Source organism: Moschus berezovskii, chromosome 1 (genome assembly GCF_049115385.1).
Source record: "Moschus berezovskii isolate FMDL1 chromosome 1, NW_MosBer_1.0, whole genome shotgun sequence".
NCBI lineage: Eukaryota > Metazoa > Chordata > Mammalia > Artiodactyla > Moschidae > Moschus > Moschus berezovskii.
Genome location: NC_142460.1, coordinates 10,674,051 through 10,688,976, shown reverse-complemented (window position 1 = coordinate 10,688,976; position 14,926 = coordinate 10,674,051). Strand labels below are relative to the sequence as shown.

General features: G+C 47.1%; 1 protein-coding gene across 1 annotated transcript in view; it reads right to left on the bottom strand.

Moving 5' to 3' along the window:
* The window catches only part of BTD (biotinidase), a 55,885-nt gene that overhangs the window by 4,552 nt on the left and 36,407 nt on the right, over window positions 1-14,926 (bottom strand). The window contains exon 3 of the mRNA XM_088829092.1: window positions 10,175-10,324. Within this exon, the coding sequence (XP_088685218.1) occupies window positions 10,175-10,324 (150 nt within the window). The remainder of the gene's footprint in view (window positions 1-10,174; window positions 10,325-14,926) is intronic.

The window sequence follows — 14,926 nt, the reverse complement described above, 5'->3', positions numbered from 1 at the left end:
TACCCTTATGGCAGAAAGTGAAGAGGAACTCAAAAGCCTCTTGATGAAAGTGAAAGAGGAGAGTGAAAAGTTTGGCTTGAAGCTCAACATTCAGAAAACAAAGATCATGGCATCTGGTCCCATCACTTCATGGGAAATAGATGGAAAAACAGTGGAAACAGTGTCAGACTTTATTTTTTTGGGCTCCAAAATCACTGCAGATGGTGATTGCAGCCATGAAATTAAAAGACGGTTACTCCTTGGAAGGAAAGTTATGACCAACCTTGATAATATATTAAAAAGCAGAGACATTACTTTGCCAACCAAGGTCCGTCTAGTCAAGGCTATGGTTTTTCCCGTGGTCATGTATGGATGTGAGAGTTGGACTGTGAAGAAAGCTGGTCGCCGAAGAATTGATGCTTTTGAACTGTGGTGTTGGAGAAGACTCCTGAGAGTCCCTTGTACCGCAAGGAGATCCAATCAGTCCATTCTAAGGGAGATCGATCCTGGGTATTCATTGGAAGGACTGATGCTGAAGCTGAAACTGCAATACTTTGGCCACCTCATGCGACGAGTTGACTCACTGGAAAAGACTCTGATGCTGGGAAAGGTTGGGGGCGGGAGGAGAAGGGGACGACCGAGAATGAGATGGCTGGATGGCATCACCGACTCTGTGGACATGAGTTTGAGTGAACTCCGGGAGTTGGTGATGGACAGGGAGGCCTGGCGTGCTGTGATTCATGGGGTCGCGGAGAGTCGGACACGACTGAGCGACTTTCACTTTCACTTTTCACTGGATAGTCTACCCAGCAAGATTATCATTTAGAATAGGAGAGATAAAGAATCTCTCAGACAAGCAAAAAACTAAGAGAATACAGCAATACTAAACCTACCCTAAAGGAAATATTGAAAGGTCTTCCGTAGATAGAAAAGAAGCAACAATCTATGGGAAAGAGACAATCAAATTGGAAAGCAAATCACTTCAATAAACTATTACACAGATTTTTTTTAAAACATCAAAAATTTTGTGAAGGCAACGAACAGCAAAAGAATAAACGTGAAGATGTAAAAGAGGACATGAAAATCATAAAATGTTGGGGAGGAGAGTAAGAAAAAGCAGATTTTTTTTCTCTGAATGTGTCTCAGCCTATGTGACTGTGAGTCTAATGCAAGTAAATGCAGGAAGGGGTTAACATACTTAACAGGGTGACCACAAATCACAAACATACAACAGAGTCACAGAAAAACAAAAGGAGAACAGAGTATAAGACAAAAAGAACACCACCACATCACAAGAAGAAGAAAAAGGAACAAAAAGGAAATTAAAAAGTCAACTAGAAAACAAAGTCTACAATGGCCATGAATACATATCTATCAATAATTACCTTAAATGTCAACGGACTAAATGCTCCAATCAAAAGAAAGAGTGGCAGATTGGGTTTTTTAGAAAGTGCTTACAATATGCTGCCTACTAGAGACTCACTTCAGGACGAAGGACATATACAGATTGAAAGTGGGGGGTGGGGACTTGCCTGGTGGTCCCAGTGGCTAAGACTCCATGCTCCCAGTGCAGGGGCCCCAGGTTTGGTCAATGGTCAGGGAGCTAGATCCTGCATGCTGTAACTTAGACCCAGCACAGCCAAATAAAGATAAATTAAAAAAAAAAAAAACTGAGGGGATGGAAAAATATATTTTACACATATGGAAATGACAAGAAAATGAGGGTCACAACATTCATAGCAGACAAAATAGATTTTAAAACAAGGACCATAAAGAAAGATAAAGAAGGACACTATATAATGAGAAAACAAATCAGTACAAGAAGAGGATATTACACTCGTCAATATATATGTACCCAATATAGGATCACCCAAATGTTTAATACATAAAACAAATACACACATAAAAGGAGAAATTGACAGGAATCCAATAGTAGTAGGATGCTAACACCTCACTCACATCAATGACAGATCTTCCAGACAGAAAGTCAATAAGGCACAGACATCCCAAATGATACAGTAGAACAGCTAAACTTAATTGATATGTTTAGGACCTTACATTTTTAAAAAAAATTCTTCCTAAATGCACATTGAACATTCTCTAGGATTGACCACATACTAGGGCACAAAATAAGCCTCAAGAAATGTAAGAAGACATAAATTATTTCAAGCGTCTTTTCTGACCACAACAGCATGAGATTAGAAATCAACCACAGAAAAAGAAATGAGGAAAAAAAGTGGTTATGTGGAGACTAAACAACATGCTATTATAAACCAAAGGGTCAATCAATTATGAAATCAAGGAAGAATCTTAAAAAATACCTTGAAGCAAATGACAATGAAAACACAGCCACAGAAAACCTATGGGATGCGGCAGAAGCAGTCCTCAGAGGGAAGTTCATAGTGATACAGGCCTTCCTCAAAAAACAAGAACAAGCTCAAATAAACAATATAACCCATCACCTAAAAGAACGGAAAAAGAACAAACACCTAAAGTCAGAGGCTCCCCTGGTGGCTCAGGGATAGGGAGTTCACCTCCCTGGTTCAGAGAGGATCCCACATCCGTGGAGCAACTGGGCCTGTGGGCCACAACGATTAAGCCTGCACCCCAGAGCCTGAGAACCGCAACGACTGAGCCATGCACCACAGCTGCTGAAGGCTGCACACCCTAGAGCGCAGGCTCCACAGTGAGAGAAGTCTCTGCAGTGAGAAGCCTGCACACTGCAGTCAGAGAGGAGCCCCTGCTCACGACAACTAGAGAAAAACCCACAGCAATGGGACCCAGCACACCAAAAATAAATAAATAAAATTATATATATATATATATGCCCTAAAGTCATTCAGTTCAGCTCAGTTCAGTCGCTCAGTCATGTCCAACTCTCTGCGACCCCATGAATCACAGCACGCCAGGCCTCCCTGTCTATCACCAACTCCCAGAGTTCACTCAAACTCATGTCCGTTGAGTCAGTGATGCCATCCAGCCATCTCATCCTCTGTCGTCCCCTTCTCCTCCCACCCCCAATCCCTCCCAGCATCAGAGTCTTTTCCAGTGAGTCAACTCTTCACAGAGGTGGCCAAAGTATTGGAGTTTCAGCTTCAGCATCAGTCCTTCCAAAGAACATTCAGGACTGATTTCCTTTAGGATGGACTGGTTGGATCTCCTTGCAGTCCAAGGGACTCTCAAGAGTCTTCTCTAGCACCACAGTTCAAAAGCATCAATTCTTCGGCGCTCAGCTTTCTTCACAGTCCAACTCTCACATCCATACATGACCACTGGAAAAACCATAGCCTTGACTAGACAGACCTTTGTTGGCAAAGTAATGTCGCTACTAAAGTCATTAGAAGGAAGGAAATAATAAAGATGAGAGAGGAAATAAATAAAGATTAAAACAACAACAGAAAAAAATCAATAAAACCGAGAGCTGGTCTTTTGAAAGGCCGAACAAAATCAACAAATCTCAGGCTCAACAAAAAAAAGAGAGAGTAAGAGAGGACCCCAAACAAACAAAAGGAGGGAAAAGAAGAGATAACAACTGATACCACAGAAATATAAAAGACCGTGAGAAAATACTATGAACAATTACGTGCTAACCATTTAGACAACTTAGATGAAACGGACGAGTTTCTGGAAACATACAGCCCACCACAACCGAAGCTAAAAGAAATAGATAATTGGAACAGACCAATAACAACAAGTGAAATAGAATCTATCATTTAAAAAAAGGAACTTCCTACAAACAAAAGCCCAGGACCAGATGGTTTCACTGGGGAATTCTCCCAAACACATGAAGAATAACTTATACCGACCCTCCTCAAGTTATTCTGACAGACTGAAGAGGAGGGGCCACTGCCAAAGACACTCTAGGAAGTCACCATCACCCTGATACGAAAACCAAAGACGCCACCGAAAAACAAAAGCACACGCCAATAAATCTGATGAATATAGACGGAAAAGTTTTCAACAAAATATTAGCAAAGATCATATACCACAACTGGGCTACTCATCCTAGGGTCACACCCCAGGTCACAAGGATGGTTCAGCGTATGCAAATCAACACGTGATCAGTTCAGTTCAGTCGCTCAGTCGTGTCCGACTCTCCGCGACCCCATGAATCACAGCACACCAGGCCTCCCTGTCCATCACCAACTCCCGGAGTTCACTCAAACTCATGTCCACAGAGTCGGTGATGCCATCCAGCCATCTCATTCTCTGTCGTCCCCTTCTCCTCCCGCCCCCAACCTTTCCCAGCATCAGAGTCTTTTCCAGTGAGTCAACTCGTCTCATGAGGTGGCCAAAGTATTGCAGTTTCAGCTTCAGCATCAGTCCTTCCAATGAACACCCAGGATCGATCTCCTTTAGAATGGACTGGTTGGATCTCCTTGCGTTACAAGGGACTCTCAAGAGTCTTCTCCAACACCACAGTTCAAAAGCATCAATTCTTCGGCGATCAGCTTTCTTCACAGTCCAACTCTCACATCCATACATGACCATGGGAAAAACCATAGCCTTGACTAGATGGGCCTTGGTTGGCAAAATAATGTCTCTGCTTTTTAATATATTATCAAGGTTGGTCATAACTTTCCTTCCAAGGAGTAAGTGTCTTTTAATTTCATGGCTGCAGTCAGCATCTGCAGTGATTTTGGAGCCCAAAAAAATAAAGTCTGACACTGTTTCCACTGTTTTTCCATCTATTTCCCATGAAGTGATGGGACCAGATGCCATGATCTTTGTTTTCTGAATGTTGAGCTTCAAGCCAACCTTCTCACTCTCCTCTTTCACTTTCATCAAGAGGCTTTTTAGTTCCTCTTCACTTTCTGCCATAAGGGTAGTGTCATCTGCATATCTGAGGTTATTGATATTTCTCCCAGCAATCTTGATTCCAGCTTCTGCTTCTTCCAGCCCAGCGTTCCTCATGATGTACTCTGCATAGAAGTTAAATAAGCAAGGTGACAATATACAGCCTTGACGCACTCCTTTTCCTATTTGGAACCAGTCTGTTGTTCCATGTCCAGTTCTGACTGTTGCTTCCTGACCTGCATACAGGTTTCTCAAGAGGCAAGTCAGGTGGTCTGGGATTCCCATCTCTTTCAGAATTTTCCACAGTTTATTGTGATCCACACAGTCAAAGGCTTTGGCATAGTCAATGAAGAAGAAATAGATGGTCTTCTGGAACTCTCTTGTTTTCTCCATGATCCAGCGGATGTTGGCAATTTGATCTCTGGTTCCTCTGCCTTTTCTAAAACCTGCTTGAACATCTGGGAGTTCACGGTTCACATATTGCTGAAGCCTGGCTTGGAGAATTTTGAGCATCACTTTACTAGCGTGTGAGATGAGTGCAATTGTGCGGTAGTTTGAGCATTCTTTGGCATTGCCTTTCTTTGGGATTGGAATGAAGACTGACCTTTTCCAGTCCTGTGGCCACGGCTGAGTTTTCCAAATTTGCTGGCATATTGAGTGCAGCACTTTCACAGCATCATCTTTCAAGATTTGAAATAGCTCAACTGGAATTCCATCACCACCACTAGCTTTGTTCATAGTGATGCTTTCTAAAGCCCACTTGACTTCACATTCTAAGATATCTGGCTCTAGATCAGTGATCACATTATCGTGACTATCTTGGTCATGAAGATCTTTTTTGTACAGTTCTTCTGTGTATTCTTGCCACCTCTTCTTAATATCTTCTGCTTCTGTTAGGTCCATACCATTTCTGTCCTTTATCGAGCCCAATCTCTTGGAATCTCTAATTTTCTTGAAAAGATCTCTTGTTTTTCCTATTCTGTTGTTTTCGTCTATTTCTTTGCATTGATCACTGAGGAAGGCTTTCTTATCTCTCCTTCCTATTCTTTGGAACTCTGCATTCAGATGCTTATATCTTTCCTTTTCTCCTTTGCTTTTCGCTTCTCTTCTTTTCACAGCTATTTGTAAGGCCTCCTCAGACAGCCATTTTGCTTTTTTGCATTTCTTTTCCATGGGGATGGTCTTGGTCCCTGTCTCCTGTACAATGTCACGAACCTCCGTCCAGAGTTCATCAGCCACTCTATCTATCAGATCTAGTCCCTTAAATCTATTCCTCACTTCCACTGTATAATCATAAGGGATTTGATTTTGATACTGTCACACCAAGCAGAGACAGAAACCACACGATCATCCTGATAGACGCAGAAAGAGCTTGTGATAAAATCCAACATCCATCCATGAAGAAAAGCTCTCACCAAAGTGGGTAGAAAGGGAACACATCTCCACATAATAGAAGCTACTTATGACAAACCCACGGCCCATGTAACACTCAACTGAGTGTGAAGAGCTGACAGCCTTCTCGCTAAAATCTGGAACAAGACAAGAATGCCCACTCTCACCACTTGTATTCAACATAGTACTGGAAAGTCCTAGTCCCAGCAATGACAAGGGAAACAAACACGAGGCATCCACATTGGAAGGGAAGAGGTGAAACTGTAACTATACGCAGAAGACACGACACTGGACACGGGAGTGGGCAGCCATTCTCCGCCCAGGGGTCTTCCCGGCCCAGGAATCAAACCTAGGTCTCCTGTGTTGCAGGCAGATTCTTTACCTCTGGGCCACCAGGGACGCCCAATACTATATAAAAAAAACGCTAAAGATCCACACAAAAACTGCTAGAACTGATAAGTGACTTCAGTCTGTTAGCAGGAAACAAGATTAACATACAGAACTCAGTCGCATTTCTCTACACTGAAAGTAAATCATCAAAAAGGGAATGTGGAAAAAAAAACGCTTTTAAAATTGTTTCAATAAAATAAAAATACTTAGGAATAAGCCTGACCAAGGAGGTGAAAGACTTATATACTGAGAATTATAAAACATTAAGAAAGAAAACTGGAGATGATTTAAAGAAATGGAAAGATACTCCATGCACTTAGATTAGAAGAATTAATGTTGTTAAAATGCCCATACTACCCAAAGCACTCTACAGATTTAATGTGATCCCTATCAAATTATTCACGACATTTTTCACAGAACTTGGACAAATAATCCTAAAATTTATATAGAACCATAAAAGACCTAGAATTGTCGAAGCAACGCTGAAGAAAAAGAATAAAGCAGGAGGCATAACCCTCCCACACTTTAGACAAGACTACAAAGTTACAGTAATTAAAACAGTGTGGTCTTAGCACAAACACAAACGTGGATCAGTGGAACACAAGAGAGAGCCCAGAAATAAACCCACATACCTGTGGTCAACTAATCTTCAATAAGGGGGGCAAAATTATATGACAGAGAAAAGACAGTCTCTTCAGGAAGCGGTGGTGCTAGGAAAGTTAGACAGCCGCATGTAAATAAATCAGTGACCTTCACACCATACAGAAAGATAACTGAAAATGGCTTAAAGACTTAAATATAAGACATGACACCATAAAACTCCTAGAAGAGAATGGAGGCAAAATATTTTGGACATGAATTGTACCAATGCTGTCTTAGGTCAGACTCTCAAGCTAAGGGGAAAAAAAGCAAAATCAAACAAATGGGACCTAATCAAACAGCTTTTCCACAGCCAAGGACACAATACAAAAAGTCAACCTATGGACCAGGAGAAAATATTGCAAATGATGTGACAGACGATGGTTCAATTTCCAAAATATACCAACAGCTCATACAATGGAACAACAACAAAAACCTGATTGACAAATGGCCAGAAGACCTAAACAGACATTTCTCTAAAAAACACACATACAGATGGCCAACAGGCACATGGAAAGATGTCCAACATCGCTAGTTATTAGAGAAATGCAAGTCAAAACTACAGTGAAGTGGTACCTCATTGCAGTCAGAATGACCATCATTAAAAAGTCGACCAACGACAGCTGCTGGAGAGGGCATGGAGAAAGGAGAGCTCGCCGGCGCTGTGGGTGGGAATGTAAATCGGCATGGCCACTGTGGGAGACAGTACGGAGGGTCCTCAAAAAAACTAAAGGGATTTCCCCAGTTGTCCAGTGGTTAAGACTCTGCCTTGCAACGCAGGGAATGTGGGTTCGATCCCTGGTCGGGGAACTAGGACTCCACATGCCATGGAGCAACTAGTGTGCCATGACTAGTGAGCCCATGAGCTGCAACTGGAGAGTCTCTGTGCTGCAAGGAAAGGCCCCACAGGACACAACAAAGAGGCCATGTGCAGCAGCCAAGACCCTGCACAGCCAGACGACCCAACAAGCCCACTCCTGGGTGTGTACCCGGAGATGAATCCAGAAAGATACACGCTCGCCGATGTTCACAGCAGCACTACTCACCACAGCCAAGACACGGAAGCAGCCTAAGCGCCTGCTGACTGACAGGCGGATAAAGATGTGGCGCACACACACAATGGGAGGTCGCTCGGCCGTGAGAATGGAATGATGTACGTGCAGCAATAGGGACGGACTTACGAGGCCGTCAGGGTGAGTGAGTGAGTCAGAAAGAAGAAAGCAAATACCATCTGCTATCACTTTGATGTGGAATGTAAAACAGGACACAAACGGACTTATCCATGAAACAGGGCTTCCCGGGTGGCTCAGACAGTGAAGCGTCTGCCTGCAATGCGGGAGACAAGGGTTCGATCCCTGGGTCTGGAAGATCCCCTGGAGAAGGAAATGGCAATGCACTTCAGTGTTCTTGCCTGGAAAATCCCACAGATGGAGGAGCCTGGTAGGCTACAGCCCAAGGGGTCACAAACAGTCGGACACGACTGAGCAACTTCACTGGATGAAACAGAAGCAGACTCGTAGACACGAAGAACAGACTTGCAGGGGCCGGGGAGGTGGGTGCGGGCTGCGGGAGAGATGGATTGGGAATTTGAGATTAGCAGACGCAAACTACTGTCTATAAAATAGACAGATGAGGTCCTACTATATAGCACAGGGAACCATATTCAATATCCTGTGATAAACCAAAATGAGAAAGAACATAAAAAACAATGTACGTGTAAATGAACCACTTTGCTGTACAGCAGAAATTAACACATTGTAAATCAACTGTACATCAACGAAAAGACTCTTTTAAATAAAAATGACGTCAGTATCTGCTGGATGCATCAGTTCAGTTCAGTTCAGTTCAGTCGCTCAGTCGTGTCCGACTCTCCGCGACCCCATGAATCACAGCACGCCAGGCCTCCCTGTCCATCACCAACTCCCGGAGTTCACTCAAACTCATGTCCACAGAGTCGGTGATGCCATCCAGCCATCTCATTCTCCGTCGTCCCTTCTCCTCCCGCCCCCAACCTTTCCCAGCATCAGAGTCTTTTCCAGTGAGTCAACTCGTTGCATGAGGTGGCCAAAGTATTGCAGCTTCAGCTTTAGCATCAGTCCCTCCAATGAACATCCAGGATTGATCTCCTCTAGAATGGACTGGTTGGATCTCCTTGCAGTATAAGGGACTCTCAAGAGTCTTCTCCAACACCACAGTTCAAAAGCATCGATTCTTCGGCGATCAGCTTTCTTCACAGTCCAACTCTCACATCCATACATGACCACGGGAAAAACCATTGCCTTGACTAGATGGACCTTGGTTGCATAGACAATATATTAGTAGTTGGAGGTGCATCCAATCATTTACCGTTTTCTCTAGAAAAGAGGGTAGGATGGGGGATGGGGTGTGCTGAAGTGGACTTTCATTTTTTTAAGTTTTTACAATAATTTTATTTATTGAATTTTGATCGTGCCGGGTCTTTGTTCTTGAGAGGCCTTCTCTCCAGCCGCGGTGAGAGCGGGCTACTCTCTCTGGCGGGGGTGTCGGGCTTCTCATTGCGGGGGCTTCTCTTGCTGTGAAGAGGGGGCTCCAGGGGGCTTGACCTTCGGTAGCCGCGGTCCCCGGGCTCCGGAGCACAGGCTCACCGGCGGAGCCGCTCCGCAGCACGTGGGGTCTTCCTGGACCGGGGATCGAGCTTGCCCTGCAGCTGGATCCTTTACCTCTAAGCCACCGGAGAAGCCCCGCTTCTTTAACTTCTGTTTGAGCTGTTGTTCTAGCATATATTCATGCACTCCTTGGGGATTGAAAACCAGAATGAGGTGACTAAAGGCCTCATAGCAGGCGTCACCAGTGGGGCACAGGGAGCTTGGGCTCGGTTTTCAGGACCCGAAGGGCTCCCGTCGGTCTCACTCCGCACGTCTTGGCTCCCGGCCCCTGGCCTGGCCCAGCTCCGTGCGCCTCCTGCCCCCTTAGGAGGGAGGCCAGGCCCCTCACTTACCTCCGTGTCACTGAAGCGGTGGGGCTCCAGGCACGGGTTCCACTTGACCGAGTGGGGAGACGGCATAAAGTCCAGGAACGGGTAAATGGATGTCCTTGTAAAGTTGAATCCGTGGATGCCGTCTTCTGGAAACACTATGATCTGTGCTCCCTGTAGGTCAGAACATCAGAGGACAGTCTGTCAGCAGATACCGGGAACAGCCCGCATGCCTCAGACAGCCTCCCGCAGCTGCTCGGAACCAGGAATCTGAGCCTTGGGGGGAACGGCTCACTGGGTCTGACTCTGAGGGAACCGAGACAGCGGCCTCCCGGAACCAGGGACGTGCCTGGGGCTGGTTGGGGGTGGAGGGGACGGGTGCGCCTGGCCGGAGGGAGAGGGGTCAGGAGCCGGGGCGGTGCCCTGGGGGCTGCAGTGGAAACTACAACAGGCCCTGAATGCCGTGCTCAGCACGCATGCTACCAACAGTCCAGGGGTTTTCAGCCTTCGCTGCACTTCTCCGTCAGGCAGGGGAGCTTCTGAAAACACACTGGCTGTTTACGGGTGATCGGGGGACCATCCCTAGAGTCTGCCTCTGTCAGCTGTGAGCAGGGTCCTGGGGAAGTTTGTCTACCGGTCCCTGGGTGACTCTGACGCGCAGCCGAGGTAGGGCCCCCCTGGGCTGGGGAGTCAGAGCTGAGCTGATTTCAGCATAGGAACCAGGCCTTGGCTCTAACTTGCATTTCTCTTCCTGGGAGTTAGGAGACTCCGCTTAGAGCCCTGGGCCCCTTACCGGCATCGTCACACCTGGGGCAGCGCGGGGGTTAAGCAGGCACCTGAGCCAGCCCGAACCAACGGCCCGGGCCCTTCGCGGCCGGTCTCCGCTTACTGGGCTGAAGGTGCCAAGCCTGGAGCCTCAGCCACGGCAAGCGGTGGCGGAGGGCGGCCGGGCAGGCACGAGTCATCCATCTGAGTCACTGATTTCCGGAACGCGCTGCACACCCTTATAACTTTTTCCTGGCTATATAAAACCCATGAACGCTTATTTGTAGAACGTTTGGAAAACAGAAATTATAAAGGAAGAATTCCTAAGCCTGTATCATGAAGATAGGAATTGCTAACATCCTGACTGATTTCATTTTCCCCTCTCCGTCTGTGTGTGTGTGTAATTGAGACAATAATAAACATACAGTTTTCTATCTTGATGCTCTCACTACAGAACCAGCAAGACTACAAAGATGGCGGGACTTTCCTGGAGGTACAGTGGGTAAGACTCCGCCTGCCAGTGCAGGGGACACGGGTTCAGTCCCCTGGCCGGCGAGGATTCCCCGAGCTGCAGAGCAGCAGAGCCCCGGCACCGTGACGGCTGAGCGCATGCTCTCTGGAGCCTGCCAGCGCCGAGGACCCAGCGCGAGTAACCAGTACACCAGCGCCTACAGCCCACGCTCCGCAACAGGAGAAGCCACCACGATGAGAAGCCCGCACACCCGCGACAAAGGGTCGGCGCTGCTCACCACATTCAGAGATAGCCTGTGTGCAGCAGTGACAGTCCAGTGCAGCCAGAAGGAAATAAACAAAATTATTAAAAAAAAAAAAAAAAAAACACAAAGACACCTTCAGAAACATCACTTGTATTAGACGCTGGATAATATTTAGGGAGACACCACAGTTTATCCTCTGCTGCTGGGCATTTGAATTGCTCCCAACTTTTTGTAATAAAGAGACAACTGTGGTGACCATCTGCCTACAGGTACTCAAAACACTTTCTGGATGAGCACCATACACAAATATTTGATTGGAACTCTGGTTATTTCTTTATAAATAAAGCTTTATAAGCATAAAGCTTTATAAGTGAAAATACTGAGTGTCAAACATAGGAAAAAAATTTAAATTCTTAACGTATGTTGCCAAATAGCCTTCCAGAAAGATCATAGCAAAATTCATCCCCTCCAGCAGAAAATGCATTTGGTCATCTTACTGCACATTAGAAAGGAAAATTATGGCAAACTTGGAAATAAACAAGATGAAGATCATCTGTCTACATTCTATGTCTATGGATGTTTTCACGATACAGCAGAGTACTGACTGACAAGCACACTCGAGGATCATTTATCTAGTGAATGTACCATTGTTTGCCTTTTCTTTTTAACAAAACTTCACCCTAAAGATGATGTTTTATTGCCCTGTAGGACTAAAGAATCCGCCTGCAATGTGGGAAACCTGGGTTCAATCCCTGGGTCGGGAAGGTCCCCTGGAGGAGGGCATGGCAACCCACTCCAGTATCCTTGCCTGGAGAATCCCCATGGACAGAGGAGCCTGGCGGGCTACCATGGGGTTGCAGAGAGTTGGACACGACTGAGCGACTAAGCACGGCGCAGCACAGGACAGCATCAGCCAGTTTTGTGTCTATTAGCAGATTCATTTCAACACTCATTTGACTGATGGATACACTCACATCTCTTCCTCGAATTCTCTTTGGAGCCAGCTTTACCACCTTACTGGTTCCTTGGTTAATTAATGAGTTAAATAAAAGCTTTGACACATGTCCATTCTTCTCTATGTGTAAGAGTCATGTTTCTAACTTTTTGCAAATTATACTTGGACAAATGCTTTCCTTTATTAAAAACTAAAGCTTTGAAATCACTGAATGGTTACCTGTGCAAAGTGACAGTTATGTACCCTTACTAACATTAAATTGCATTTCCTAACTACACGCCTGCCAGGAATGGGGACTGGAGCAGAGGCAGAACTTGGGGTCTGACACCTTCTAGGAAGCACTCTGCACGCCTGACAAAGGGCTTGAGCAATTTTCTGATAGACCAGTGAGCCCAAGAATCCTGAGGAATTTGGAGTGCCAACCCAGGTGAACTCCCAGCCTGACATCTTTAAGCATGACTCCTTTTCTTCGCTGTAAATGCCTTTGTCAAGAGAGGACTCTTTCAGTTGGCCTGCCCTTGTAGCATGTGTGATTCAAAACGTTGACACACACTGGCATCAACCTGTCTTGGAGGTGACTTTAACACATATATCCATGTAGGGGAGCTAAGATGTCTGTAAGCCCTAAAAATGACCAGATTAACAGCTTTATCTCTGCTCCTGGACCACAAATAGAGATGGAATGATGTCAGGAGCCAGTATGGTGGTGGTGGTTTGGTCACTAAGTTTTGTCTGACTCTTTGCGACCCCATGGACTGTAGCCGACCATGCTCCCCCATCCCTGGGATTCTCCAGGCAAGAATACTGGAATGGGTTGCCATTTCCTTCTCCAGGGGATCTTCCTGACCCAGGAATCAAACCCGGGTCTCCTGCATTGCAGCAGATGATTTACCAACTGAGCTATGAGGGAAGTGTACATTTAACAAAAACATGTTCATGTTTCATTTGGGGGCAGGTGATGAATACTGCAGTCACAGTCTCTGGGTTTCAGTGTGGCATCTGCCAAATGTCTCCGCGTGGTTTTGCGGACAGGATGGAGGGAAAGGGGGTGACATTTCAGCACCGTGCAAGCCAACGCCTGCGTGTAGAGAGTGGATCTGTGTCAGGAGAAGGCCTGAGTCAGGGCAGACGCAAACAAGGTGTGTCCGGGAGGTGTGGATGACGTGACGGTAACTGATACACAGAATGCCTGTTCAGATCCCCAAATAGCCCAACAGGCTGGAACGATGAAGTTTAATGGCATAAACGGGAGGCGTTGCTATCAGGTTAAATCAGTTAACCTTACGAGGATGGCAGGGCCTTGGTAGAGTGTATGTGTGAAAAGGGCTCGGGGGCTGTGACTGACAGCAAGAGCCTGGCGAGCCCACAGCGAGATGTAACTGTGAAAAGCTTTTTGTCTAGGGACAACACTTAGACTGAGAACGGTGACAGGTTTGCTCTGTCCTGCCTTGACAGAGCTGTGTGCCGTCCAGGGTATGGGGTAACCCAGAAAGCCTTGGGGGAAGGGCTGGAACCGCCTCTCTCCAGGAGCTGTGGATGGGCCTGGGGCAGATCCCAGATGGGCCTGGGCAGAGATCCCAATGGGCCTGGGAACAGATCCCGATGGGCCTGGGCAGAGATCGCGATGGGCCTGGGGCAGATCCCCTATGGGCCTGGGACAGATCCCAGATAGGCCTGGGGAGAGATCCCGATGGGCCTGGGGCAGATCCTCGATGGGCCTGGGACAGATCCCCGATGGGCCTGGGGGAGATCCCGGTCATGACAGCCAGGCTGCGATGTGGGGAAGGCAGTGTGGGTGGGGAGGGGGGTTCAGTCTGTCCTGTTGGGCTCTGGGCAGCAGTGGCAAGGAGGCTGACTGTTGCTCATGGAAAGAAAGATCTTTCCCAGGAGTTCCCACCGTCCTCAAGGACGGTGAACCCTGGGCCCTGGAGGCGTCCAGGGCTGAGCATCAGGTTGGGAACAGAGGGGGAGGGTCACCCATCAGAAGCAGGAGGACGCGGCCTTTAGAGGTCCTTCCAACATCAGTGTGCTCCACGTACCTGCGCTATAGGCCACGTGTCAGAACGCAGCGAGGGCCAGTGCCTGGCCGGGCAGGGGCAGGGGGCTGCTTGGGCAGGTGGTGTGCCCCAGACCTCACAGGCACGAGGCTCTGCCCCCAGGGGGTCCCCGGCTGTCCCCGGGAGCGGGGCGTCCTTCAGCAGCCCAGCTGGTCCTACCCGCCCGGCCCTCCCTCCAGTCGGTACCCCCCTCCTTCCCCAGCACACAGGCGGCGCCGGCCCACTCTGTCCGCTGGGCTCGGTTCTGTCTGGACCGGGCCCTCAGGCTGCTCGGGGTCCAGCA